This window comes from Dermacentor variabilis, chromosome 6 (assembly GCF_050947875.1).
Source record: "Dermacentor variabilis isolate Ectoservices chromosome 6, ASM5094787v1, whole genome shotgun sequence".
Classification (NCBI taxonomy): Eukaryota; Metazoa; Arthropoda; class Arachnida; order Ixodida; family Ixodidae; genus Dermacentor; species Dermacentor variabilis.
The window spans coordinates 6,495,878-6,523,271 of NC_134573.1; the positions used below are offsets into that span (position 1 = coordinate 6,495,878).

The following is a 27,394-nucleotide window of genomic DNA, read 5'->3' on the forward strand; positions in this document are numbered from 1 at the left end:
GAGCATGAGGTCGCGGGATCGGATCCCGGACACGGCGGCCGCATTTCGATGGGGGCGAAATGCGAAAACACCCGTGTACTTAGAATTAGGAGCACGTTAAAGAACCCCAGGTGGTCAAAATTTCCGGAGTCCTCCACTACGGCGTGCCTCATAATCAGAAAGTGGTTTTGTCGCGTAATACCCCAGAATTTAATTTTTTTTAATTTTACTCCTGCGTGGCAGGTAGAGTATCCGCCTCCCGTGCAAGAGGACCGTGGTTCAAATCCCGTTGCCGCGCAATTCTCCTCTTGAAAATACAAAAAAAACCGTGTGTTGAGAAAATTGCACAAACAGGCCATGAGTGCGGCCTGATCCTGGTGACCAGAACCGGTAACGCACTCTCTCACCAGAGCAGTATTGCCCACCCTGGTGCAGTACTTGGCCACAACCTCCTATATGAATACAACAATCAAACCCCGGCCCTCAGTCCCCAGTAGCTACGAAGCAACTGACCACGGCGGCGGTCAGATCTGTGACGCAGCAGAGGGGGCTAAGAATACCTGGCTCCGGACAGCCCGCCATTGGAATCTGAACCTGGCAACGTTTACCGTTAGAACGTTATCTAGTGAGGCGGGTCTAGCAGTGTTATTGGAGGAATTAGAGGGTAGTAAATGGGATATAATAGGGCTCAGTGAGGTTAGGAGGACGAAAGAAGCATATACAGTGCTAAAAAGCGGGCACGTACTGCGCTACCGGGGCTTAGCGGAGAGACGAGAACTAGCAGTCGGATTCCTGATTAATAAGGAAATAGCTGGTAACACACAGGAATTCTATAGCATTAACGAGAGGGTGGCAGGTCTTGTTGTGAAACTAAATAAGAGGTACAAATTGAAGGTGGTGCAAGTCTATTCCCCTACGTGCAGTCATGATGACCAGGAAGTCGAAAGCTTTTATGAAGACGTGGAATCGGCGATGGGTAAAGTCAAAACAAAATACACTATACTGATGGGCGACTTCACTGCCGGGTAGGCAAAAAATAGGCTGGAGACAAGTCAGTGGGGGAATATGGCATAGGCTCTAGGAATAGCAGAGGAGAGTTATTAGTAGAGTTTGCAGAACAGAATAATATGCGGATAATGAATACCTTTTTCTGCAAGCAGGTTAGCCTAAAGTGGACGGGGAGGAGCCCGAATGGTGAGACTGGAAATGAAATGGACTTCATACTCTGCGCGAACCCTGGCATCATAGAAGATGTAGACGTGCTCGGCAAGGTACGCTGCAGTGACCATAGGATGGTAAGAACTCGAATTAGCCTAGACTTGAGGAGGGAGCGGAAGAAACTGGTACACAAGAAGCCAATCAATGAGTTAGCGGTAAGAGGGAAACTAGAGGAATTCCGGATCAAGCTACAGAACAGTTATTCGGCTTTAACTCAGGAAGAGGACCTTAGTGTTGAAGCAATGAACGACAATCTCATGGGCATCATTAAGGAGTGCGCAATAGAAGTCGGCGGTAACGCCGTTAGACAGGAAACCAGTAAGCTATCGCAGGAGACGAAAGATCTGATCAAGAAACGCCAATGTATGAAAGCCTCTAACCCTACAGCTAGAATAGAACTGGCAGAACTTTCTAAGTTAATCAACAAGCGTAAGACAGCGGACATCAGGAAGTATAATATGGATAGAATTGAACAGGCTCTCAGGAACGGAGGAAGCCTAAAAACAGTGAAGAAGAAGAAACTAGGAATAGGCAAGAATCAGATGTGTGCGTTAAGAGAGAAAGCCGGCAATATCGTTACTAATATGGATGAGATAGTTCAAGTGGCCGAGGAGTTCTATAAAGATTTATAAAGTACCAGTGGCACCCACGACGATAGTGGAAGAGAGAATAGCCTCGAAGAATAGCCTCGCATACGCCCGCCCGTTTTGGTACACGTCTCATCCCATTGCTGCCGGGCGAGCTGGGCCGAATAGGTTTCAATCTTCCTGTTAAGAAGCGTGATTTTAGATCTTAGTCTACGATTAAGCTTTTGGGTCTTCCACCTGGCTGAGAGGGCGTGTTTGGCCTCCAGAAGGTGAGCGAGCCTCGAGTCCATTTTAGGAACTTCAAGATCCGTAATGATTTCTTTGGTTGCTTCTTTAACTGCCAAGTTCAGATTCTCTAGCAGATCTGCATACGTCTCGTCTGGCGGGACTGTGTCATTTCTGATTTTTCGAAAAAGGTACCAGTCCACATACTCATATCTCGCGGGTGGTCTGGGTTTGATACGCAACAGAATTTCAAGTATGTAATGGTCACTGCCTAGCCCCTCCTGGAGGTTGTCCCACGTGCCTTCGATACCTCGGAGGAAGGTGAGATCGGGGGTCGTACCTCGACGGACCGAATTACCGGATCTGGTGGGGAGCCTTCGGTCTGTGACGAGTATTAAGCTGAGCTCTGCAGCGTTGAAGGCCCAGTTCTTTCCTTTTGCACTTTTGTAGCCATAACCCCATTCCGTATTGGGTGCGTCAAAGTCACCCGCGACAACGAGAGGCGCGCTTCTCGCCGCCCTAGACGTGGTGGCTAGTAATGTTTTGAAGTCTCTTTTCCTGTCCGAGGGTGCGCTGTACACGTTGAGAATGAAAATGTTAGAATTGATTGTTCTTTTGGGTACGATCTCTATTAACTGGACCTCGAGGCCCGTTTTGTACGCGCAGACCTCGTGCTCAACGAACGAGATGTTCTTTCTGATTAGGGTAGCGATACCTCTGCCCTTTTCTCTCCTGTATGCTATCGTGCGGTACCCCGAGAGGGAAATTTCTGTTTTACATAGCGTTTCCTGTAACAATATAACTTGCGGCTTGTCCGCAATACACCTGATAAGCTGTCCCAATGGGGCCTTGCGCCTCTGGAAACTTGCGCAGTTCCACTGCCAGATTTTCAGATTGTTGCTATTTGTGTTCGCCATTTTGTCTACTGAGAATTATCCATTAGCCCTTTAGCCCTACTTTCGGGGTTCGGGTTCGCCTGATTCTGCACTGTCGACACCGTAAGCCTGCCTTTGGCTTGGACCTTGGGTCTCTCTAGTTGAGTTAATCTCGTCTCCATCACGGAGAGCATCTCCGTCATGCGTCCTAGGGTCTTTTCTATGACAGCTAGCTTGCCTCTGCTGTTTATTTTGGCAGGATGATCGGCGGTGGTAGCTGTGGCTTCGCTCGGCTCAGCCATCTCATCCTCGTGTTCTGTCTCGCTCACCGGTTCTGGTTTGGGAATGTTACTCTTGGATTTGCCAGCAAGTGGGCCTAGAGCGTTAATTTTATCCTCATCGCGGTTCAAGATTTGCCCTCTAATGCTACTTAAGGCCTCCTTAAGCTCTGACAGTTCGCGCCTGAGCTGTTTATTTTCCGCCTCAAGTGATTGGATTCGGGGATCATTCACTTGCTCTGACAGTGCGTCACCACGTGCTCCTTTGGCCGTCGTAGTCTTCTTTCCCATCGACGGCGCTGTGCCGGAGCCCTTGACTTTGTCGGCCCACGTGGCCCGCTTCGCGGGCTGGGAGCGGGACCGGGACCGGGATCTCGATCTGAATGCGCTGGTTTTCCCGCGTTTCCCTGAGCCGGTTCGCCTCCTGGAGCGAGAGCGCCCCCTCGATTGTGAGCGGGCTCGCAGGGTGGAGCCACCACACGCTGCCGCAGGTGTCGCCGAGCTCTGTGCGTAGGAGATCATGATGTCTTCGCCGCTGGCCATCTGTACTTTTCGCTCCATTTGTCGTCGCCTTCGACGCCGACGCCTAACAATATATGGGATCTGGCAGCGTTGTTAGCATGTCCTATCCCCGGTGATATGGGGACCGCCGCATGCTTCACATTTGGGTGTGCATTGGTGTTCCTCCTCTTCCGACTCTCAAGACTTAAAGTTCCCACAGCCACAGCTGCGAGGTTTTCAGCTGCGAGGTTTTCCTTCGAGCAACTCGTATAGGTTTCCTTTGTAGCAATTGCAGCGAACGTGTGGACGTCTCATTTTTCCTTTATTAATTACTTCTCTCCTCATTGCGGGTTTCCGCAGGACTATTACGTCAAAATGTTCCCTTTCTTTCTAGGTGTTGACGAATTCGACTTCGCCCTGCCTTCTGCTAGCAACCTGGTTAGCTCAGATGGTAGAGTGTATGCCCCGGAAAGGCGGTGGTGTCGGGTTCGAGTCCCAGACCAGGACAAATTTTCTTCAGCTGCGAGGTTTTCTTTCGAGGAACCCGTATGGGTTTCCTTTGTAGCAATTGCTACGAACGGGTGGATGTTCGATTTTCCCTTTACTAAGTTTTTACGATTGATAATTAAACCCTGCGAAATATAGATAATACAAAGTGACTGCGCTCCCACCCGCGTCATAATGGAATGCCTTCGAACATTATCCCTCAGAATTAGTCAGGACGAAATCGAGCAAAACATCGTGATCGAGCTTGTGCCTTATATGGTGCGCCCGGGCGGATTAACACGTTGCATTTGGTGTTAGTTAGAAACAAGCTGCGATAGCTATTGTCTTAGCGTATAGATAAACTGCATAGGCATTTTTTTGCCACGAAACCTATCACCACAAACGCGAATTGACAACGCGAGTTCAAATGTTTAGAGGTGCGTTTTGTTTCGTCCCAGTCGCCATGTGTTTCTGAAATGAGGAAAACATGATGAGGAAAAGGAAAACATGATCCTTGACTTGGGAGCTGAAAATGGCAACAGGAGGAAGGCGGCAAATATATATTCGTCAAGGAAGTGTGCCGGTAGACCAACGCATCGACTCATCAGCAATGTCATCAACAATGATGAAAACCTGAGACAAACCTGCGTCTTCAAGAAACAGCGGCGGAGGATTCGATCTTAGAGTCCCAGCCTGCGCACATGTCTTCCGCCATTTATGGCCTCAAGCCCTCATGCTAGCATGCGGGAAGTGGCCACCCAGGTACGAGCATACGTCATCAGTTTGGAGGATTCTAAATGACTGCCCGTACCACTTTAAATCACCTTAATTCTAAATCTCCTGTACCACTTTAACCAGCACCAATGCTTCGAAGATAGGAACCTGTAGAATCGCCTAGATTTTTCGAATTGGGTCCTCACATAAGTCGGTGCGTCACCGGACTTTCTGAGCAAAATCATGTGCACAGATCAAGCTGATTTTCGCAGAAACGCCCAGGTAAATTTACATAATGCGCACTATTGAAGTGACTTCAATGCACTCCGGGTAAAGCGCGATCGGCACCAGTACCATTGGTTGTTCAATGTGTGGTGCGGAATTTACGCCGTTGCTATAATCGGTCCCGTCTTCTTCGACCACACACTGACGTTACGTGGACGAAATCCTTGAAAGAGTGATAGATGAGTTTCTCAGCGAAGTCCCGCTGTCATGTCTTCCACTCCTGTGGTAGCAGCCAGATGGGGCACCCGCACGCAGCAGCAGCCGAGCTTGTGCAAAACTGGCTGTATGCGACTTTTTATGCACAATAGATTGGAAGGCCCGGGCCTGTAAATTGACCGGCTAAATCAGCTAACCTCTCTCCAGTCGATTTCTTTCTTTGGGGTTATGTGAAAGATTTTGCTTACTTGATCAAGACGGACGTCAGATCAGTTCCAGGTAAGGATAATGGATGCCTGCCGTAGAATTCGAGCTTCAGTCATCAAGAAAGTCAATGAAGTTGTGATAAAGCAGATGCAGTACTGCGTGGCTGGAGAAGGAGACCTATTCAAACACGTCCTCTATAGCAGCATCTGGTGTTCAACGGCGCTTACGAATTCATAGATAATAAGGGCACACTGAAATCTGATGTATTTTTTTTTTGATGCAGGCGTCCCGATTGCCAATTCGGCTCATTTTGTAATGTTTATTTACTTTCCTGAAAGCATCGGTATTGCCTTTTCTCAGCACGTTGGTCGCTTCCTAGTCTGTTTCTTTCGCGTTTATCTTTTGGAGCACGTATACACTCTCATGAAAACTTAAACGGTCGCTTTAATTGGGCTTGAGTCCGAAGCATGTTTCTGGCGCGAAACGTAGCTGCGCGCGCACACTGTGGATGTGGTACGAGCAAAGCCGGTATTTTGAAATATGCTATGCCTATTCCATTACTTTTCGCGCTTCGTGCGTGGCCATAGCGGCGCTTCAGCTGCGTTGCAAGGGGCTTTTGTTATCAATGTCATCAGTCGGCCTTCAGAGACTTATAATAAGTGTGACGTAAGTAGGAAGGCACAGCTGCAAAGCCACGATACCAGCTGTTGGTGCTCCTTCCGTACCATTATCACGGTAATGCGGTGCCTCTTCGTGTTTGCGACAGGCAATGCAGTTGCTTTCAATTAACTTATTTGGGGGCGCTGCTTCATGATGCACGTGGGAACGCAGTCACGTGATATTTTCATATTTCGTGAAGTTTGTTTGCCAGTCAGAAAAAGTAACGCGCAATTAGTACGTCGCTGAAAACACAGCAATTAGATTCAGTTTGGAGGCGCGGCCTGCAAATGCCTCATTGATACTTTGATAATTATGCTAGTACTTCTCGAATTAGATAATTAATTCCAGTTGTCGAATTAAATTGGAGGAACCAAAGAATTAATGAAGGCTAGTCCACTGTATTGAAAACAATATACACTAGATGTTCTTCGAGTAACGCAACTGTTCTTTTTTTTAACTCTTGGTGCATGATAGTTGTGTAGTTCACTCCGTAACCGAAATGAGGCCAAGCCGGATTCACTCGAAATCAGAGTCAACAGCAGTCATGGGCAGGAGCACTTATACTCGGGCTTACAGAAAAAGAAAAAAAAGACACAAAGAGGCTGTAGTTTCGCCAGAAAGGCGAAGCAGTATTATCGATAGCGAAGTATACGACACTTACACGAATGTAGTTTACACCACCGAGAGGCGCCACAATCTTGGGGGTGGAAGAGGACTCAGGCTGTGACATTAAATTGTCTGCTACTATGAGGTCTTGTAAATTCTCATATAAGGCCGTCACTTCATTGAACAATTCTTCGAGGTCACATGAAGTCTCTTCAAGCGCAATAAATACACATAGGGCTCGGAAAGCTGGTGGGGCCCCCCCGGAAAACTAAACACTTACCGCCTATGGGTATTCTTCTTGAACGGGCCACGGGAAAGCACAGGAGCGCGTCTGCTCCACTAAAACTGTTACAGAAGTTTCGCAAGCTGCCCCGACGCGCGTGAGGAGCACACACTTCCGCCGGCTCGTAGCAATGCAAGTCCAAAGCTCGCGCCTATCTACTCCGGCGAGCTGATTGGAGGCACAAAGGCACATGGCACACCAACAAGGCTGCATTTACGGCTTCAAAAACGTAACGTCATGGCCTCTCCTGTTTTGTCGATTTAGTTCTACATGTTGGATGGCCTTGGTTCCTGCCCACTGGACGACTCGTCTTTCTCCGGTGGTATTATGTTCCGCCATGTTGTGCGCGCGCGTGGTGAGGCAACTACCAGCGGAAAAAAATAGAGCGTTGGCTCCTCTCCCGTTTGCTCTGTGGCTGCCTGTTCTCTTAAAAGCAAAACGGTGTCCTCTTTGCTCGGCATGCGTGCGGGACACATCGCCACGTTCTGGACCAGCCTCCTGCACACTCTTGAAAGAGTTTACATCTTGCGGGTTCTATCCTGTCCGACAAAAATAATTGTCATCTGTCTGGCCCGCATTTCAATTCCTAAGGCTGCGAGCCTGGTACTTCCAAGTTGCAAACAGCATGCGCGTTATCAGCGTGACATGACATCCTCGAATGGAAAGCAGTGAGCGCTGAGTTTTCAAGAATGGAAGCACTAGCAAGACAGATGACGATTACTATGTTCGGACGAGATAAGCCTCAAAGGGTGTAAACATTTTTACAAGTGCAGTTGAATCAGGAGCATGCGCTACGCTTTGCTCCCTATTGCCACAGGAGGTAAACGGGAATTATAATGTCACTCAGAAGGGAAAAGTGTAAAGAACATTTCAATCTCTTCTTTCTGACAGAGTGAGCAAAGCACTTTACTCGCCTCGTCATTTTGCGAGAGTAAAACAATGCTTTGAAGAGTAAATCGGCCCCTATGCTTCTGCGATGCTCTCCCTATTTTCAGAGTGTAGGCTTCTTCGCTGTACAATATATCTTATCGCTTGCTACAGGTCATTATTGGAGTGTACTGTATGCCTTTGCACGCGTAGTTCAATAGCACACAGATAAGGGTAAAGAAACTTTGACCTAATGTGTTCACATGAAGAGATCCACTAGCAAAACGAAGATTAAAATTGGCAGCAAAAAGTTTGGCATACGTATGCGCAGTAGCAAAAATACGCTACCTTAGTCCTCGAAGTTTTGGTTGTACTGCCGCGAAAATTTGTCGGCGGGTATATTTCAGCAGGGAAGAAGTTTGCCCGTGTTGGTACTTCAGTCGTAACGGGTATACACTTCCCACTTTGGCGCCTACGATGAACGAAACGTAAGTCAGACGCGCTCAGCAAGCTGCAGTGCGCTCAGCCAGCAAACTCCTCGCGGCAACCTGAGGCGGCCGCACTATCTAAGCTACGCAGGCGCTGTAGTGCGCGTGCGCAGCGTCTGCTTTGTGCGCTTAGTCCGTTCTCGCGCTCATACGCCTGGCCATGGTACGTGGTGCGGACCGGCTTTGTCCTGCACCCAGCTTGATTAACGGTTAGTAGCCACATTTAACTAGCACATTTTAAAGCACCATCAATAGCTCAATACGAAGCGAAGCCTGCCAAAACGTCTAACTAGGGCGGCCAGGACGCGCTGGTAAGTGTGTGTCTGGTCTGACCTTAAGTTTCGCGTGGTTCGAGGCTAGTTGAGTGTTCAAAACTAGTCTAAGTTACTGAGGCCCGACGGCTACGATACCGATAAGCGGGGTGGCCAAATTTAACTCCTACGCGGGCGGCCGAGTGTGGGCAAATGATAGTCGGCTACACCCGGAAGTACGTAATAGTTATCGAAATTCAAAAGCCGATTTTTGCTTACTTCAGCCTGTTTAATAAACATTGTCAATAAATGTACACAGTACAGCAGGAAGAAGAATATTGATCCAAACATCCTTCTTGATTGATGACAGCCAATAGCGGCCGCGTATGGCAATTTGGTATATTACGAAATAAAGCATCCAGAAGAGAGCGTGGTCCTTGTTGAAGAGAAAGCGTATGAGAGAAAGTTGACTCCGCTTGCGAGTTCCACGCTACGCGCCAGGTGTTGAACGCGGCGTGTGCGCGGACCAAGCTCGAGGCGTCGTTCAGGACCCCTGTGAGGCCGGCGAGTGTCTCCTCCACGTTTAAAAGGTGGGGAAGTTATCTCTTGCGTGCGTATGTGTTACATGCGTCGCTGCCGCTGGTGACCGGAGCATCTGCTGCAGCTTGTTTACGAAGGAAGATCATGCCCAGTTGCATCTGTTGAAGCTTAAATTTTACCTTTCATGCCAAGCGAGCACCAGTGCCTGTAGCTTGAACAGGAGCTACGATACCAGAAAAGTTCAAATTGGGGTTCTTCTCCTCCTCTTTGCCGTACCATTGTAAGCTGTAAGGAATGCATAAAGCTTGATCCTATCGAACGCAATCACATTAGGCGACGGGAAAAGTGCTTGAGCTTGCCGTGATTTTTCCTCTCGAGTAGTTGTTTTAGTGAGGCGTTGGCATCCACGTTCACCGTATCATTCATTGTACCGTGTGGCATTGATCATATGTGGTGCTTGTTTTTCCTTTGTTTTGGGCTTTCTTCTTACCCGACCTATTTGATTGCATGATAGTAGCCTGCGCTTAAACGAAAACGTTTTAGTGAATAGATTTCAGATAGTTGGTGCACGTCCTGTTACCCTGTGTTTCTTGCCTAGTCGTTTTGTTCTGCCAATTACTCTTCGACCCTTGGACTGTCTCTTGTATTGGCATGTGTCTAGCCTTGCATTTTTTTGTGTGTAGCTCTTCTGATTCACAGTTTCATTTGCAGGGCTCCGCGTGGTGTACGACGTGCGACGAAAACCTTACGAACGCGTGGTGGACGCGTTCATATTGTGCGCTGACTGCCGTGTGCCTCGGTTTGAACCGCTGGAAGATGCGCGGCGTTACCGCGTGGCTGCCATGAGCTACATTGTGCGCGGAGGCGACAACTTCAATTTCTCTTTCGTCGCACCGAGTGATATGTACGACACAGGTGAGTGGATTCGCTTGTCGCTGGCAATTGGAATAATATTCCTGCACGTCGCCAACAGCTCAGTTTCGACTGCCCACTCCACAGACCAATAGCCATCGATTATGCAAACGAGAAAGCCAACGAAAACCATTCACTTTTTTACAATCTCTGCTGTGCAGTCTTCACAGTTTCAGTTACCAAGTACAAGAACCTTGTGCAGTTCAAAGTGAAAAGCCTGTCCTCACTTTCACGTTATGCCTTTAAGGTACTTTATGTCTTTGCTTGGGGTATAACATAAGGGGTGGGGGCAACACAAGAAGGCAATTTATATCGATTACCACATCGTAGAAAACGTCGTGATGGCGTCAGTGAGGCTTGATGTATTTAGATAGGAGAAATGCTGTACGGAAGGCCATCGCAGTCGGTTGCTGTACGAGGGAAGAAATACGACGAGAAGCCAGCGACGCTAAGTGAATGACCTGTGCAAATCATGTGCGTGCAGATGGAGATATGTAAGGGGCGCGATATAGGGAAGTATACAAAAAATATTACATAGTGCCAGACATGGAATACGATGGTGACAAGAACGAGTTCGCAATTGAGATCTTGCCTTAGTGAATAAACAATGGCTTCATATGCGTACGACAAATGTAGTATTGCTGTTCTTTACCAGTTCAGTAGCGTTAATGAGGTATACGTGATGAGGTTTCCTCGTGGCTGCTGAGTACTCGAGTTTGGGCCTGATGAGGGTCTTATAAGCTAACAACTTCACATATGGTGGCGTTACGCAAAGGACGTTTCAGGGGTCCTAAATTTTTGTTTCGGGATGAGATGATACTAGTTACATTTGGACACTAGTCAAGATAACAGGATATTGTTACGCCTAGGTATGTGATTATTGACGGCTTCTATGAGTATATCAGGGACAATGTAGAGAAATTTTAGGTGGCGATGATGATGTACAGTTGATATTAGTTGGTATTTGTTGCTTGAGAATCATTTCCAATGGTTATACCAGGCAGCACACAAGAGAAGACAACAAGACAGAGCACGACTCACAACTGCTTTCTTTTACAGAAAACACGTACGTACGCACGGAACCTCAGTCAGAGCCTGCGCAACAAACACATTCAAGCATCAAGAGGGGTATGATAAGGAACGCCGAAAAAAATATTTCGCACCCATCCTTTTATAGAACTGGTACAATGATATAGAAGTTTCACTAACGCGCAAGCTACATGTCTTGCTGATACACAACGCTTCCATAATTTCCTGCTCTTTCGTATGTTTACTTCAGGCAAGAATCCGCGCGCAAAAAAGAGCATGGTATACAAGATCTCGAAGGGCAGTTTCTAATATGCTTAAATAAATTACGGTTCTCTTCATTTCGCTCAACCTTCCGTTTGTGTTCCCTCTTCCGCTTATGCACACAGCATCCGGTTTGTCCTACATAGGAACGACCGAAGGACGGGGAAATTTCATAAACTACCCCTTCGGCGCATCTGATGAACGATGATATGTCCATCTTTAGTTACGCCTCCCCACCCTCCGTCTCATTTTCCCCCTCTTCTTTTTCTATGCGAGAGCAAAGGCCTACGAGCTTCCTATGGGCTGAAAGAGCGAGTGTAACATATTACTTGCTTATTATGGGCTAACTTGTGCACATAAGGCATGGCCACCGCTCTCACTTCTTCTCGTGGGGCCTCCGCCCCCCCCCCCCCAGCTCTCACTGCACTTCATTTTTTTTGCAAGAAGGTTGCAAGAAAGAACCCAGCTGAAGCCAGCCTGGCCAATTGGCTTTAAAAACTCGACTGCATCTTTTGAATACATGATTTCCTGAGAGCTGATTCCAGGCAACGTGGAGAAATTCCTCTATCGTCTAGTTTCTAATCGGATGAGTCAAAATGGTTGAAGCCCTTTCTTTGCATGTGAAGCGTAAGCACAACAAAGACAATCTATACAGAACTCGATGTTTCCATCTAAACACTGTAAAAAATTACCCTCAGGCAGTTCACTACTAAAATACGAACCTTTTTCATGTTGCCTAAGTAGGGATAAAACATTGCCCACGGCTTTTGCGAACTTCAAACTTCAGTCCTTGGTTACTTATAGCAAAAAATGTCGGCATATGTAAAGGCTAAAAAGAACTTCTTAGTCAAAGTTTTTGCAAAACTTGGTCCAATTGGGAAAGAAATATATTACATCTACAAATATAGCAGATTCCTTTAGGAATCTCGGGGGCCTTTGTTTTCAGGTAGAAAAAGGGAAAAAAGAAGATTGAGGCTCCGTAACTAAACATAAGCGAATCTTCATGAGTGTCATGTATAAATACTAATTTGCGCGCGCTTGATGAGGCTAACGGCCAGCAACTCTAAAAAAACAAAGAATTGCGGTGTGGCGACACACTCTGCGCATATTTCTGCGCACCCTCCACATTCTGGCATATCATCCGGCCCAGCATAACACAGCTGCACGCTGGACCGGCTGGACTGCGTGGCCGATAAAACATAGCGCCACCGCCGTGTCACCTGAGGTATGCGTCACCGACAGTGGCTATAAAAACAGGCTGCCCGGCTGAGAAGGACCGCTTTCTACCTTCCGCTAGTGAGACGAACGTAGCGTTGGTATGCCCGTCCGCTGCCATCGTTAGTCGAATAAAGAGTCGTTACGCTTTTATACTGGGATTCGTCCTTCGGCAGACACGACATCCCACATCTGGTGACACGGACAACGAACAAAAACGCATCGCCATGGACGAACAAGACGCCCTTCAACGACAGCTGGAACTTCTCAACAGACAGCTTCACACGCAGCAAGAGGTCATCCAGAAGCAAGAGCAACAGCTTCCGGAACAGCACGACCAACTCAATGGTTCCGTGCAGCAGAATCCTGCCGGCTCCCCCGAGGACGTCAGAACTCCGGCAGATGGCATCCCGCACGCTGCCCCGCACGGCGTCTGGCGTTTTGCTGTCAAGCTTCCGCCGTATTGGGCCGACTGACCCGAGGTATGGTTCGCCCAAGTCGAGGCACAGTTCTCCCTCGCGCACATCACGCAAGACCGGACCCGCTACGATTATGTCGTTGCCTACCTCGGTGCCCGCTAGGCCAACGAGGTCCGGGATATCCTTGCCAACCCACCAACGGCCAATCTTTACGAGCACCTCAAGATTGAACTCATTCGCCGCCTGTCACTCTCGGAAGACCAGAAGGTGCGACAACTTCAGTCCGCAGAACTTGCCGAGCGCAAGCCTTCGCAGCTCCTCCGCCACATGCGTGCTCTCGCGGGCAACATGGAAGTCCAGGATTCCTTACTGCAAACCCTGTGGCTTCAACAACTTCCACCACCCGTCTAGGCAATTCCGCAGGCTCAGCTTACGCTACCTCTCGACCAACTTGCTGGGATCGCTGATCGCGTCATCGAGGTCTCTTTGCCGCCGTTGTCGCCCACCGTCTAGGCGGTCGCTGCACCGCTGAACACCATAGATCTTGCGCGCCATATCGACGATATCAACCGATAGCTCAGCTACATTCAACGACGCCTGGATCAACACTTCCCGACGCGCCACTCGGAAAGCCGTGGCCAGAACACTACCCTGTCGCAGCAGCCTGGTGATGACGACCGGTGATACTACCATCGATGCTTCGGAGACAGAGCATGACCATGTCGACCACCCTGCTCCGCTAGAAATCGGGAAAATACCAACGGCAGCTCATAGCCACCGCTGCGAGCTGCCAACCTGGAGGCCGTAGCATCTTCGTCACCGACCAAATTACAAAGCAGTGGTTCCTTGTCGACAGCGGTTCCGACATTTGCGGCTACCCGCGAGCCCATCTTCATGGTCCCAATCCTTCTACGTATTTCGAGCTCAGCGCGGCAAACCGGTCCACAATCAAAACTTACGGCTCGCTCCGCCTGCACGTCCAGCTTAAAAACCTACGCCGTGACCTTCATTGAAATTTTGTTATCGCCAACGTCACCGAACCAATCATCGGCTCAGACTTTTTGGCGCACTACAACCTCCTTCCGTCGCCCTCTCATCGGCGCGACAACAGGACATTCTGCGCCAGGACAGCAAACGGCTGCCCACCAGCCAAGTAACAAAGTACTCAGTGTCGAACATATTTCACAGTACCATGCCGTCCTCGCCCAATTTCCCGGTTTGACGCACCCCAGTGGGTTGCCACGTGATGTGCAGCGCACCACAGTGCTCTACACCCGGATCACCCCAGGCCCCCCGATTTTCTGTCGCGCCCGTCGCCTTGCCCCGGACGCATGCTCATAGCCAAAGCAGAGTTCGAAGCTATGCTCCGGGAGGGATTTGCCCGACCCTCCGACGGCCCATGGGTTCACCACTTCACCTCGTCCCAAAGAAGACCGAAGGCTAGCGGCCCTGTGGGGACTACCGTGCCCTCAACGTCCGCACCATTCCGGACATTTACCCCGTTCACCATATACACAACTTCGCCCATTGCATTTCTGGCTGCCACGTTTTCTCCGTGCTAGACTTGGTCAAGGCCCACACGCAGATACCCGTTAATCCGGACGACGCCCCGAAAACTGTAATCATTACTCCTTTCGGCTTTTTCGAGTTTCCCTTCATGAGCTTTGGCCTAAGGTACGCAGGACAAACCTTTCGGCGCTTCATCAACGAAGTCGTCCGCGGCCTCGACTTCTGTTTCGTCTATCTTGACGACACATTGGACTTTTCCCGCAACACCGACGAACAGGCACCTTCGTCTGCTTTTCCAACGCCTCGATGACCACGGCCTACTCGTCTATTTCCCAAAGAGCACTCTCGACGCTTCAGTCATCAAATTCCTCGGCCATGAAGTTTCATCAGAGGGAACTCCACCCTTACCTCAACGCATCTCAGACATGCAAAATTACTCACCCAACCACCGCTAAAGACCTTTGCCGTTTTCTCGGCATGCTGAACTTTTACAGGCGTTTCTTGCCACACGCAGCCGACTGTAGCCTGGTAGCTCCCCTTCATGATGCCTTCGCTGGTCTACGAAGAAACCAACCCGTCACGTGGACACCGGCTTTAACGCAACTTTTCGAAAAATGCAAAGTTGCTCTCTGCACGGCCACACTTCTCCCCATCCTGGGCCAGACCCTCCCTTGGGGCTCTTCACGGACGCCTCTAGCATCGCCGTCGGCGCCGCCCTTATGCAGCGCGTAGACAACACCTGGCACCCCTTGGCATTCTTCTCCAAGAAAATCTCAGCTCGCAAAACGACCCCCCTTCTGCAGCCAGTCCCACCGACGAAACCACGACCCCCGCCCCGTCGTGTTCGCCAGCTTATACAGAGAACTTCTAGCGTATATGAAGCAGTTCAGCACTTTCGCCACATTCTCGAAGCACAGCGCTGCACTATCTACACCGACCATAAACCTCTGACCTACGCCTTCTCTCAACGCCACGACAAACTCCCGCGGGTCCAGCAGAACCAGCTGTCCTTCACTGCCCAGTTTACCACCGACATCCAACATGTCAGCGGGAAGGATAACATGGTCGCCGACGCGCTTTCACGTGTGGCAGCTATTAGCCCTTCGCAGATAATACCTGATGTCCTCGCCGAGGATGAGACTACGGACGCCCAACTGCAGCAGCTTCTTAAGGGCAAGTCCTTACTACGCCTGCAGCAAGTCCCCATACCTGAATCGACAACGAATATCTACTGCGACATATCAACAGCACGAAGCAGGCCTTACGTGCCCCTTTCCCATCGCCGTGGCCTCTTCAACCAGCTACATAATCTCAGCCATCCCGGCATACGCGCCTCTATACGCCTCGTGGCCGACCACTATCTCTGGCCCTCCATGCTGCGGGATTGCCGCACATGCGCGCGCTCCTGCATTCAATGTCAGCGCGCTAAAGTCACCAGGCATGTTACTTCACCACTCGGGGCATGCCCCCAGACCTCTGGTCGGTTTCAACACGTCCACCTTGATATTGGAAGTAGTAGCTTAGCGCAAATAAAACCACGGACACAAGGAAGACAGACAAGGACAAGCGCTACTCACAACTGTTTAATGGAAGGAAGGATAGTGCATATATATATATATATATATATATATATATATATATATATCCTCTTGTCACGCATGCGCCTACCAAGCAGAAGTGAAGCCGGTACATGCACATCAAAGGCGGTCGCGCACGAAGTTAAATTCGGCATCCAGTAATGTGATGGAAGGCTCCCTCACACATCTATCTCTATTTTTCTTGATAAAGAAGGCCTCAAGAGCGAGCCTGGAAGACGCGTTGCCGCTCCTGCCAAGAATAGTTGTCGCAGAAAATCGAGCGTCGCAGCCACACGCGGTAACATGAGCCACCAAATGTGCGCCCTTATCCTCTTTTTTCTTTAGTTTTTGCGCATGTTCCCTTAAACGGTCATTCACACAACGCTCAGTTTGACCAATGTAGAGCTGCCCACTACGGTGCAAGGGAATTGCATAAACAACCCCTCTGGAGCACGCAACAAAGGGCTTCTCATGCCTCGTGCAGCAGCCCCGCCTGCTCTTACAGCAAACTCGAGAACACAGCTTCGAAAGCTTGTTGGGCGCAGAGAAAACCAGAGGAATACCATGACGGTTGGCAACCTTTTTAAGGTTGTGTGACACCTTGTGTACATAGGGAATAACCTTACCTTCTGTCGTTCGACTTCTGCGCTCGCCCTTCGTGCTGCAAGCTTTACTTTTGCAGAAGAGACTCTACTATAGCATTGACGACCGTCAAAGGGTAACCAGCTGCCAAAACGCGTCCAACTTGGTTCGTAAAACTAGACCGCATTTGGTGTGCGCACGATTTCCGCAAAGCCGATTCCAAGCAAAGACTACCAACTGCTCGCTTCACCACTTTAGAGTGTGCGGAATCGTACGGCAGCAATTGCTTCATGGCTCGCGGTTGATAGGACCAGCAGACGTGGCCAACTTCAAAAGACAATTTTAAATCTAATAACTGCAGGCCTGTGTCGTCAGTAAGTTCATGGGTGAAAACAAGCCCTTGGCCTTGGTTGTTAAAAGCTTCTAAAATAACAGCAGGGGATGTAAAGTCACCCTTATTGTTTAAAAGCACTAAAAAATCATCAACATACCTAAAGACTTTTAAAACCTGCCCCCCACTAAAGATCTGCTCTAAAGACCTATCAACAAAAGACAAAAAATGTCGCACAAAATAGGAGCAACACAAGACCCAATACACACTCCCCAGCGTTGCAGATATGGCTGCTCGTTGTAAAGAATACAAGTCACACTTAAATAAAACTCGAGCAATGCTAAAAAGCTGTCCACTGAAAGGCCCGGTGAGTTCTGGAAGTCGACCACGTTGTTGTATTCAATACATTCCCTTAAGAAAACGAGAAGCTTGTCCTGAGGAATTGAGTAGAATAGATCTTCTACGTCAACAGAAAAATCACGCTTAATGCTGTCATTACACTTAACAAATTGCACGACCTCCGAAGAACTTTTAACACGGAAAGTGTCATCCACTTGTAGGGTCTTAAGCTTATTCAAAAGAAAAAGGCTCACGCAATGCTGCCACGCCCCGCGCTCGCTAACAATAGTTCTGAAAGGAATATCGGGCTTGTGTGTTTTCGCGGTAAAGAACACAGTCAAACAGCTTTCTTTGCTATTCTTGATACCTTTAGCAAGGGTGGTCAAGTTCAAACTTTTGTTGAACTCGATGAATTTCGACTTGACTCTAACTGCACTCTTTTTAATAGGAACGAAATTCTTGTTCACCGCTGCCTGCGCTTTTTCATCAAACCGGCCTTTTGGCAACACAACAAACCCTCCTTCCTTATCTGACTGCAACAGCATAAGCTCATTTTGCTTGAAATACTTTACGACACCTCTAAGCTCTTTTTAGCATGAACGTCTGAAGCCCTGCTTGAACACCTTGAGATGAAGTAAAGTCCCTCCTTCAGACACTTGTTATGGTCCTCTTGGCTACACCTTGCGGAAACGTCCCGGTTGAGACCTACCAGGTCGTGGGGCCGGACAGAGGGTGGAACGGCATACTTTGGACCTTTTTCCAGTAGCCTAGAAACGTTCCCGGGGAGCGAAACTTGATCTAAAACGAGCACCGGTTTCCCCTGTGCACGAATGGCGGTCGATGACCTCAGAAGGAAGCTCAGCATGGTCCTCCACCTTGTCTCCGTGATCTGAGCCGCACGTTTTCTAAACTTGCGGTAATCCGGAATGGATAGCAAGCACTAAGCTGTTCGAGTTTAGAAAACTTGCGGCTCAGATCCCGGAGACAAAGTGGAGGACCATGCTGAGCTTCCTTCTGAGGTCATCGACCGCCATTCGCGCACAGGGAAAACCGGTCAAGGCATCGAAATAAGACAGCGGTTCTCTGCAGGTTATAATGGGTGCCAAGATCACGAAGCCATGTTCTCCAGTGCATGTTGGAGCTTTGCTGGTATCGGGAGAAATGTTTTAGACAAAACAGCAGGAAGACGCATTACTTGGAATTTGTAGGCATTCGAAGAAGACATTCGAAGAAGAAGGCATTCGGAATACCATGGCACGGGTCCATGGATCATTTTATTGGCCCGGCGTCCAAGAGGACGGTAAACAATTCGTCAGATTGTGCGATGCCTGTCAAAGAACCTTTCCTAAGGATAGAGAGGGCAAGGCTCCGCTCGGACGAATGCCAATTACTGATACCCGATTCGAGCGGGTCACGGTAGGTATCATCGGCCCTTTGTGTCCAACATCGAGTAAGGACAACCGGCGTATACTCACGCTTGTGGATATCGTAACACGGTTCCCGGACGCCATCCTTCGATCGACTCAGAAACCGTAGTCGAACAGTTGGTTGAGGTGTCCTCAAGGATCAGTTCCCCACGCGAGATTCTTCGCGACCAAGCACCTTGTTTTACACCAGACTTGATGAGAGAAATAAATTATTTACTCACGATCAAGCATCTCAGCTCAACGCCTTATCATCCGATGAGTAATGGAATGGTGGAGCGCTCTAACGGTACCCTTAAGATGATGCTGCGGAAGCTATGCCAAGAAAAACGGAAAGCCTGTGGTCGAGATCTCGCCCCTCTTCTTTTTGCCTACCGTGGGGTTGCACAATATAGCCTTGGCGTTTCACCAATTGAACTGATATACGGGCGTCAAGTACGAGGACCCTTGTCCATGCTCAAGGATCTCTGGTCAAGGACTGGCTCAAGGAAGAAGTTAAAACGACATACGCATATGTCCTCGACCTAAGGAGCCGACCAGAAGAGACATTGAAGGTAGCTCACCAGAATTTGTGCAAAGCTCAGAGAATTCAGAATGGGTACTACGACCGAAACAGTTGCCTCCGACAGCTTAAAGCAGGAGATCGCGCGCTGGTAGTTCTCCCAACCATTGATAACAAACTAATGATGCACTGGAAGGAACCATTTGCAGTCGCTGGAGTGGAAAATAACTTTCACTACTGGTTGGACCTTGGCCATACCACTAAACTATACCACATCAACATGCTTAACCGGTATGAAGAGCGCCAACCACTAGCCGCGTTCCAAATTTTCTCGTTTGTCGTGGCAGAAGACCCAGAAACTGAGGCCCGCGTACCAAGCTTTAAAGTTGAAGCAGGCGGGTGAATCGAAAGCATTCGCTCCTCTGATTCCCTTGATGAAAGCCAAGTCTAAGCTGCAAGAACTGTTAGTGGCTTATAAAGACATATTTTTGGAAGTCCCTCGCAAGACGACACTCCTCGAATGTTGTCTTGAGCTGACAACTTCATGCCCGATTAACAGACCGCAATTTCCTTTGCCTTTTACCATGAACGAGCTTGTTGAAAGTGCAGTGTTTGACATGTTGAAGCTAGGTGTGATTGTAAGCTCATGCTCTCGCTACAATTCTCCTTTGGTTCTTGTGAAGAAAGCCAGACAAAACCTACCGAGCGTGTGTAGATTTCCGCCGAATTAGCAGTGTGCTAGTCTCGGATGCCGAGTCAATACCAAGGACAGACCTGGTATCCGTCGTAATTGGGAAACAAGATCCAAATTTCAAAACTGGATCTCACAAAGGGCAATTGGCAAGTGCCACTCAAAGAGAAGTCCAGAGCCAAGACCGCATTTTCCACACAATCCGGACCCTACCAATTTCGGTTTACGCCCTTCGGCATTAAGACAGCTTCGGCAATTTTCACTCGCCTCTAGCGCACTCTTCTATCCGGCTTTACTAACGCTGTCCACTATATAGATGACGTTCTAATAGCCACCTTTATCTGGGAAGAACATGCCAACACTCTCCGGCAGTTTTTCGAAAATATTCGGAGCGCGGGCTCAGCAGTTTAACCTGAGAAGTGCGAAATCGGAGCTACTTGAATTGTATTTTTAGGCCATCGGTTCAGAAGAAATAAGGTAGAACATCTCAATAGCACGATAGAAAAGATACTAAATGCTCCAAAACTAGAAACCAAGAAGCAAGTACGCTGTTTTCTCGGACTTGCTAGTTATTACCGAGGCCTAATTCACCATAACGCTGAGAAGGCCCGACCTCTTGTTGAGCTAACGCGAAAAAGGGAAAGTAGCCGGGTGATTTGGACCCCTGAAAGAGGAAACGCGTTTCAAGATCTGAGGAACGCGCTAAGCTCTAGACCTACTGTAAGAGCGCCCAACGTCTAGAAGGAATTCTTTCTCCGCATAGACGCCTCTGATACTGGTATGGATGCAGTTTTAATGCATGAACATGAGGGGGTTTGTCATCCCGTTTCATATTATCACGTGGTAGTGACGAAGAAGGCAGCGCAACTGTAATTAACAAAACGCGTTTTATCGGGAGAATTGCTCCTTCAAAAGCGGGCTACACTCAAGGAACAACGATAGCGGCGAACACACTCGCCGATCGTCGAAAATCTGATCAGCTGGTAAAGCGCGTCGGCTTTTATACATCAGTCGTCGAATGTTCCAGAGGAATCGCTGGGACCCGCGTGCCTCCCACAAAGTTCTACACTATTGACGTCGCGCATTCTTCAAATCAGATAACACAAGGTTCGGTGACAGACAGTGGATGGAACCATCGACAACATTGCAGAAACTTCCGATAAATGCACGCGTGTCCTGCGCTGTGCGGTAACATTTGTTAGTCGGTGAAACGTGGTCGCCCGATAAAGATAAAGTACACGTGTCAATACCCGCCTCTTAAAAAGCATCGACCCAACGCCGCAAACAAACCAAAGTAATTAACAAAAACACCCGTAGCAAAGAAACAACAAAATAAGGAAGTTTGTCGGTGTGCGTAAAAGGGTTTAAGGCGCACCACGTGGACCACTTCTTATCGTGCGCGGCACCGCGGTGAATGCGAAATGCCGTCTGGCACGACCTCATATTCCAGTTCGCCAATACGTCTGATGATCTTATAGGGTCCGAAATAGCGCCGCAATATTTTCTTACTGAGTCCTCGTCGGCGTATCGGGGTCCAAACCCAAACAGGCTCGCTGGGCTGGTACTCGACGTAGCGTCGTCGGAGGTTGTACTGTCGCAGAAGAGTTGAAATCCGGGCCAGTTGGCACATAGTTAAAGGGAAAAAACAGTAACAAACAGAAAGGACAAGAGGAGAGGTTCACACCACAATGACTGGAGTGTCGGCTGTCGGTACGCTGCTGGTTCTTGATCCGTAGGCGGCAGAGCTATCGGGCTTCTTCGCCGCGCTGGAGATAGGTGGCGACGTCAAGATTCTTTTCGTCGGTGACGTGCGGCAGCTTGGCGTCGAGAGCCGCCGTCGGGTTCCTGCCGCAGGCCAGCTTCAACTGGGTGATCTGCGTTGTTTCCAGCACCACCGGGTTGTAAGCGAAAGTTACGTACGGCAGGTCGGCATCGCAGGTCTTGCGTTAGACGTCAACGTACATTGCTAGCATGTCGGCGAGGGTCTTGTTCAGGCGCTCCGTAAGGCCATTCGTCTGCCAGTGGTAGGAAGTTACCATGTCGCAGCAAGATGTTATCGTTGAGAAATTTCGCCACTTCGGCTTGCGCTGCCTTTCGTAAGAGCTTTAGTTTCAGCGAAACGCATAGTCCGTCGCCACTACGATCTACTTATTTCCGGAGGTTAACGTCGGAAGCGACCCCAATAAATCCATTCCAATCTGTTGAAATGATCGGCAAGGACGTTCGATAGGCTGTAGTAGTCCTGCTGGCCTTGTTGGTGGTGTCTTGCGTCGCTGACAGTCTCGGCAAGTCTTCACATAACGGGCGACGTCGGCGGTCAGACGCGGCCAGTAATACCTTTCTTGCATCCTCGACAGCATCCGGGAATATCCGAGGTGCGCAGTGGTCGGATCGTCATGTAGGGCGTGTAGTATTTCTGGACACAGCGCTGACCGAACAACAAAAATGTAGCCGGCGCGGACTGGTGAGAAGTTCTTCACGAGCAGGTTGTTTTGTAGCGCGAAGGAAGACGATCCGCGCTCAAACGCCCTAGGGACGACGCCGGTGTTCCCTTCCAAATACTCGACGAGGCCTTTTAGCTGCGGGTCTACTCATTGCTGTTCAGCGAAGTTTTCCGTGCTTATTATTCCAAGAAAGGCATCGTCATCCTCGTCATCTTACGGCGCCGGGTCAATGGCGGCGCGTGATAGGCAGTCGGCGTCAGGATGTTTTCGTCCGGACTTGTAGATTAACGTGAGAACGACAGAAAGCTGAGCTAGTTGGTAAGGATTCATTATGCAAAATTTTCATTTTTCGCATCAGTGCTCCCTTCAGTTGATAGTCGGCGTTCGTGTTGTCCACATCTCTACTCTTGTGTCCTGTCTGCACGCCTCATTTCTTTTTTGCATAATAATTAACGTGACGTCATATTCTTGCACTCTGAGGCTCCACCGCGCCAGCCGTCCTGAAGGATCCCTTAAATTAGCTGACGACTTTGACTGGCCTGCCATATAGGTAAGGGGGGAATTTTGCTGTAGCCAAAATGATGGCGAGGCATTCCTTTTCAGTCGTAGAATAATTGTCCTCCGCTTTTGACAGCGACCGGCTAGCATAAGATATCCCTCGTTCAAGTCCGTCTTTCCTCTAGACTAGGGCGGCACCGAGGCATAGGCTACAGGCGTCAGTGTGGATTTCGGTATCGGTGCCCTCGTCGAAGTACGCAAGTACAGGCGGCGACTGCATGCGTCGTTTGAGTTCTTGAAATGCATGGGCCTGCGGCGTTTCCCACTTGAACTCGACATCACATTTGGTTAGATGTGTTAGCGGCTCAGCGACGCATGAAAAGTCATCGACAAAGCGGCTGCAGTAGGCACACATGCCAAGGAATCTACGCGATGCATTCTTGTCGATGGGCTGCGGCAACTTTGCGATGGGAGCTGTCTTCAGCGGGTCGGGGCGTACTCATGATTTGCTGATGACGTGACCTAGGAACAGAAGCTCATCGTAAGCGAAGCGGCATTTTTCCGGCTTCAGAGTGAGCCATGGTGACTTGATGGTCTTTAATACTGTCGCGCGCCGCCTAAGGTGACCGTAGAAATTCCCGACGTAGACAACGACGTCATCCAAGTAAACAAAGCACGTCTGCCATTTCAATCCTGCTAACACCGTGTCCATGACTCGCTGAAACGTTGCAGGCGCCGAACACAGTCCGAATGGCATGACCTTGAACTCGTAGAGGCCGTCTGGCGTGTGAAGGCGGTCTTTTCGCGATCTCTTTCGGCGACTTCTGTTTGCCAGTAGCCAGACTTGAGGTCCATCAACGAGAAGTATTTAGCGTTACAGAGTTGATCCAATGCGTCGTCCATTCGTGGAAGGGCGCATACGTCCTTCCTCGTGATCTTGTTCACTCGTCCATAATCAACGCAGATACGTAGGGTTCCGTCCTTTTTCTTCACCACGACTACAGGAGATGCCCCGTGCTTTTCAACAGCTGAATGATGTTGCGCAGCATTATGTCGACTTGTTGCTTAATGGATTCACGTTCTCGCGTTGAAACCCGGTAAGGACTCTGTCGGAGTGGTCGGGCGCAATCTTCGGTTATTATGCGATGCTTTGCGACTGGTGTTTGTAGAATACTCGATGACGTCGAAAAGCAGTGTTTGTATCGTCGGAGAATACTTCTGAGCGGTTGCTGCTTGGTCTGGTTCGGGAATTATGGTCTTCGGGGTAGATGTGGCAGAATGCGAGAGGACAAAGGCACTGCTGGTTTCCACAATTTCCTCGATGTACGCGACTGTCGTGCCCTTGCTCATGTGCTTGAACCCTTGGCTGAAGTTGGTTAGCATCACTTCCGCTTTTGCTCTGTGGAGTCGAGCGATCCCTTTTGCGAAGGAAATTTCCCGGTCGAGCAGTAGATGTTGCTTGCTTTCGATGACGCCTTCTACGTCAGCGGGTGCTTCGGTGCCGACGGAAATAATAATGCTGCACTGACGCTGGATGCTCACTTGATCTTATAATAATAATATTTGGGGTTTTACGTGCCCAAACCACTTTCTGATTATGAGGCACGCCGTAGTGGAAGACTCCGGAAATTTTCGCCACCTGGGGTTCTTTAACGTGCACCTAAATCTAAGCACACGGGTGTTTTCGCATTTCGCCCCCATCGAAATGCGGCCGCCGTGGCCGGGATTCGATCCCGCGACCTCGTGCTCAGCAGCCCAGCACCATAGCCACTGAGCACACACGGCGGGTGTCACTTGATCTTCGAGCACACTGAAGGCCTGGTGACTACGACAGCTCACCGGCGGTGTCGCTCGATCTTCCGACAAAGTTATCGACTTCGATTTCAAGTCGACGATTCCGCCGTGTTGGTTCAGGAAGTCCATGCCGAGAATGACGTCGCGTGAACACTGTTGGAGGATAACGAATGTGGCAGGGTAAGTCGGGCCATGAACGGTAATTCTTTCCGTGCAGATTCCAGTCGGCGTAATGAGGTGTTCTTCAGCGGTCCGAATTTGCGGGCCTTCTCATGCAGTCTTAACGTTCTTCAACTGGGCGGCGATGGATCCACTCATGACGAAAAAAATCGGCTCCTGCGTCCACTAAGGCGATGTGATGACGGACTGCGTGGCCGTCGAGAAGCACATCGAGATTGGTGGTTCTTTGTTTTGCGTTGCGGTTAGGTCTTGGCATCGGATCACGGCTGCGTCGTGTTGAACTAAAGCTGGAACCTCGCGTCGTCAAGTCGTCTTTCGTCGGTGTATTCTTGACTTTATGGCTTCGTCGGGATAGCGACGTCTCGTTGATATATCGTCGAGATCATCTCTTCGGCGTCTTCGCCGGCCCAAGAGTATCTTCGTCAGTTCGACAAACAGCAACCGCACCTCCATCGGTTGCTGCTCGGCTTGGGCCAGTGTATGGTGGGCGCTGCGGCGAACGGGACGTCTTCATCACGCCAGATGGCCTCTACGAGTTCAAGGTCATGCCATTCGGACTGTGCTCGGCGCCTGCAACGTTTCAGCGAGTCATGGACACGGTGTTAGCAGGATTGAAATGGCAGACGTGTTTTGTTTACTTGGATGACGTCGTTGTTTACTACCTTCGCTGAGTGGTGGCGAGGTAGTCGGCGATATCGCGAGGTCGTTCGCCAATCTGTGGTCGTGGTGCGTTAACGGCGAACCCTCGCAGTACCATCTCCCGGTATGGGCATGGGCGATAGACGTGACCCGCTTCTCTGCAATGGTAACAGAGCGACAGAACTGCTTGTTGGCCTAGTTGGTGCTTGCTAAAAGACATGTTTTTTGCCGCAATTGAACACACAGAAATGGAAAACACATCCGCCCGTGTTGTCTGCATGCGTCTTGCTTTTGTGTGTGTTCAACTGCGGCAAAAAAACACGTCTTTTAGTAACAGAGCGGGCGATGGTCAAGGGCGCGCCAGACGTCTGTCTTCCTTGAGTAGCTTCGCTGGACGACGGGTGGGCGAATTGGCGGCGGCGGCGGCGGACGGCGGAACGCCGTCGTTACAGCGCTCTGGCTCGTTCGCGAAGTGTTTCTTTGACAGCGGGCGACGGCAGCGTAGGTCATCGCTTCAGGCTGGGCCTGTGGCGATTTAGGTTGACCTCCCGGAAGTTCCAGTGAACATTGCATTTCTTCTTCGGCGTCATGCGTTATCGTCGTAACTTGAGGTTGGGATCTTGAGAACATTCTATGAAGTTCCTCTCGCACGACCGCTCTAATGGTCTCGCGTAGGTCGTCGGTGGCCAATGATTGAACTTCGGCGTAGGTTGCTGGGCTTGCGTGGCGGTTCAATTGCCGGTTCCGCATTTCCAGAGTTTTATCGATGCTCGTGGCATCGTGAAGAAACTCTTCGACAGTTTTCAGGTGCATTTCGTATCATTCCGGCGAAAAGTTCTTGATTGACGCCACGCATGACTAGGCGAAGCTTTTTCTGCTCGGATATTTCGGGGTCGGCGTGGCGGAACAGGCGCGTCATCTCCTCGGTGAAGATCGCTATGTTTTCGTTGGGTAGTTGTTCTCGGGCTTCTAGCATAGCTTCGGCCCTTTCATTACGCACGACGCTCGTAAAAGTCCGCAGGAAGGCGCTACAGAACAGGTCCCACGTTGTCGGGGTCGACTCCCGGTTCTCAAACCACGTCCTGGCGGCGTCTGCTAAGGCGAATTACACAAGCCGCACCTTGTCGTCAAAATCCCAGTTGTTGGAAGTCGCGATTCTTTCGTATGTCTTGAGCCAAATTTGTGTATCTTCAGACGATGATCCATGAAAGGTTGGTGGGTCTCGAGGTTGTTGCAACAGATTGGCGGACGCTGGGGCAGCCATTAGGGTTTCTGACTTGGGCTTGATCCTTCTGGTCTTCTCGAGATGAGGTCCGTATTCCGGTCACCATCTTTTCTGCCTACGGCTTGATCGCTGGTCCTTGGCGACGTTGGTGTTGTCTTCGGGTTTCGGGCTTGGATCGCGGCTTTGCAGGGGCGTTGGTACAAGAACGCACTAGCACCTCCACCAGATGTCACGTGGTAGTGACGGTGAAGAAGGCAGCAAAACTGATTAACGAAACTAGCGTTTTAGTAGGAGAACTTGCGACTGATGCTCACGCGATTGACGCCCTGCAGCTGCACCGCAACGCATGTCAAGTAATTGCGACCGGTCACGATCCTTACTCTTGTAAATAATTGTTTGGTGTTCTGAGAACATCTACAGCTGCATGAACGTTTTTGTTAGCTATGGTATCTCGTTTAGTAGGTTTGTCTGTGTTACGCTTTTTTATTTATATACATGTTTCGTTAACAATCGGCTTCGTTGTTTCTCTTCCCCACTGTGGATTCGTCTCATTGGAGGCCAGATTAATTCGAATTGTGCAAGTGTGAATACGCTACCAGGCAAGCAAACCCACACAA

General features: G+C 49.5%; 1 protein-coding gene across 3 annotated transcripts in view; it reads left to right on the forward strand.

Annotated features, from left to right (window-relative positions):
* The window catches only part of LOC142584592 (protein 5NUC-like), a 761,070-nt gene that overhangs the window by 705,366 nt on the left and 28,310 nt on the right, over positions 1-27,394 (forward strand). For 2 of the 3 annotated variants that reach the window (XM_075694708.1, XM_075694709.1), the window contains one exon: positions 9,918-10,121. The exons of the other annotated variant lie outside the window; for it this stretch is intronic. In XM_075694708.1, the coding sequence (XP_075550823.1) occupies positions 9,918-10,121 (204 nt within the window). The remainder of the gene's footprint in view (positions 1-9,917; positions 10,122-27,394) is intronic. 3 annotated transcript variants of the gene reach the window in all.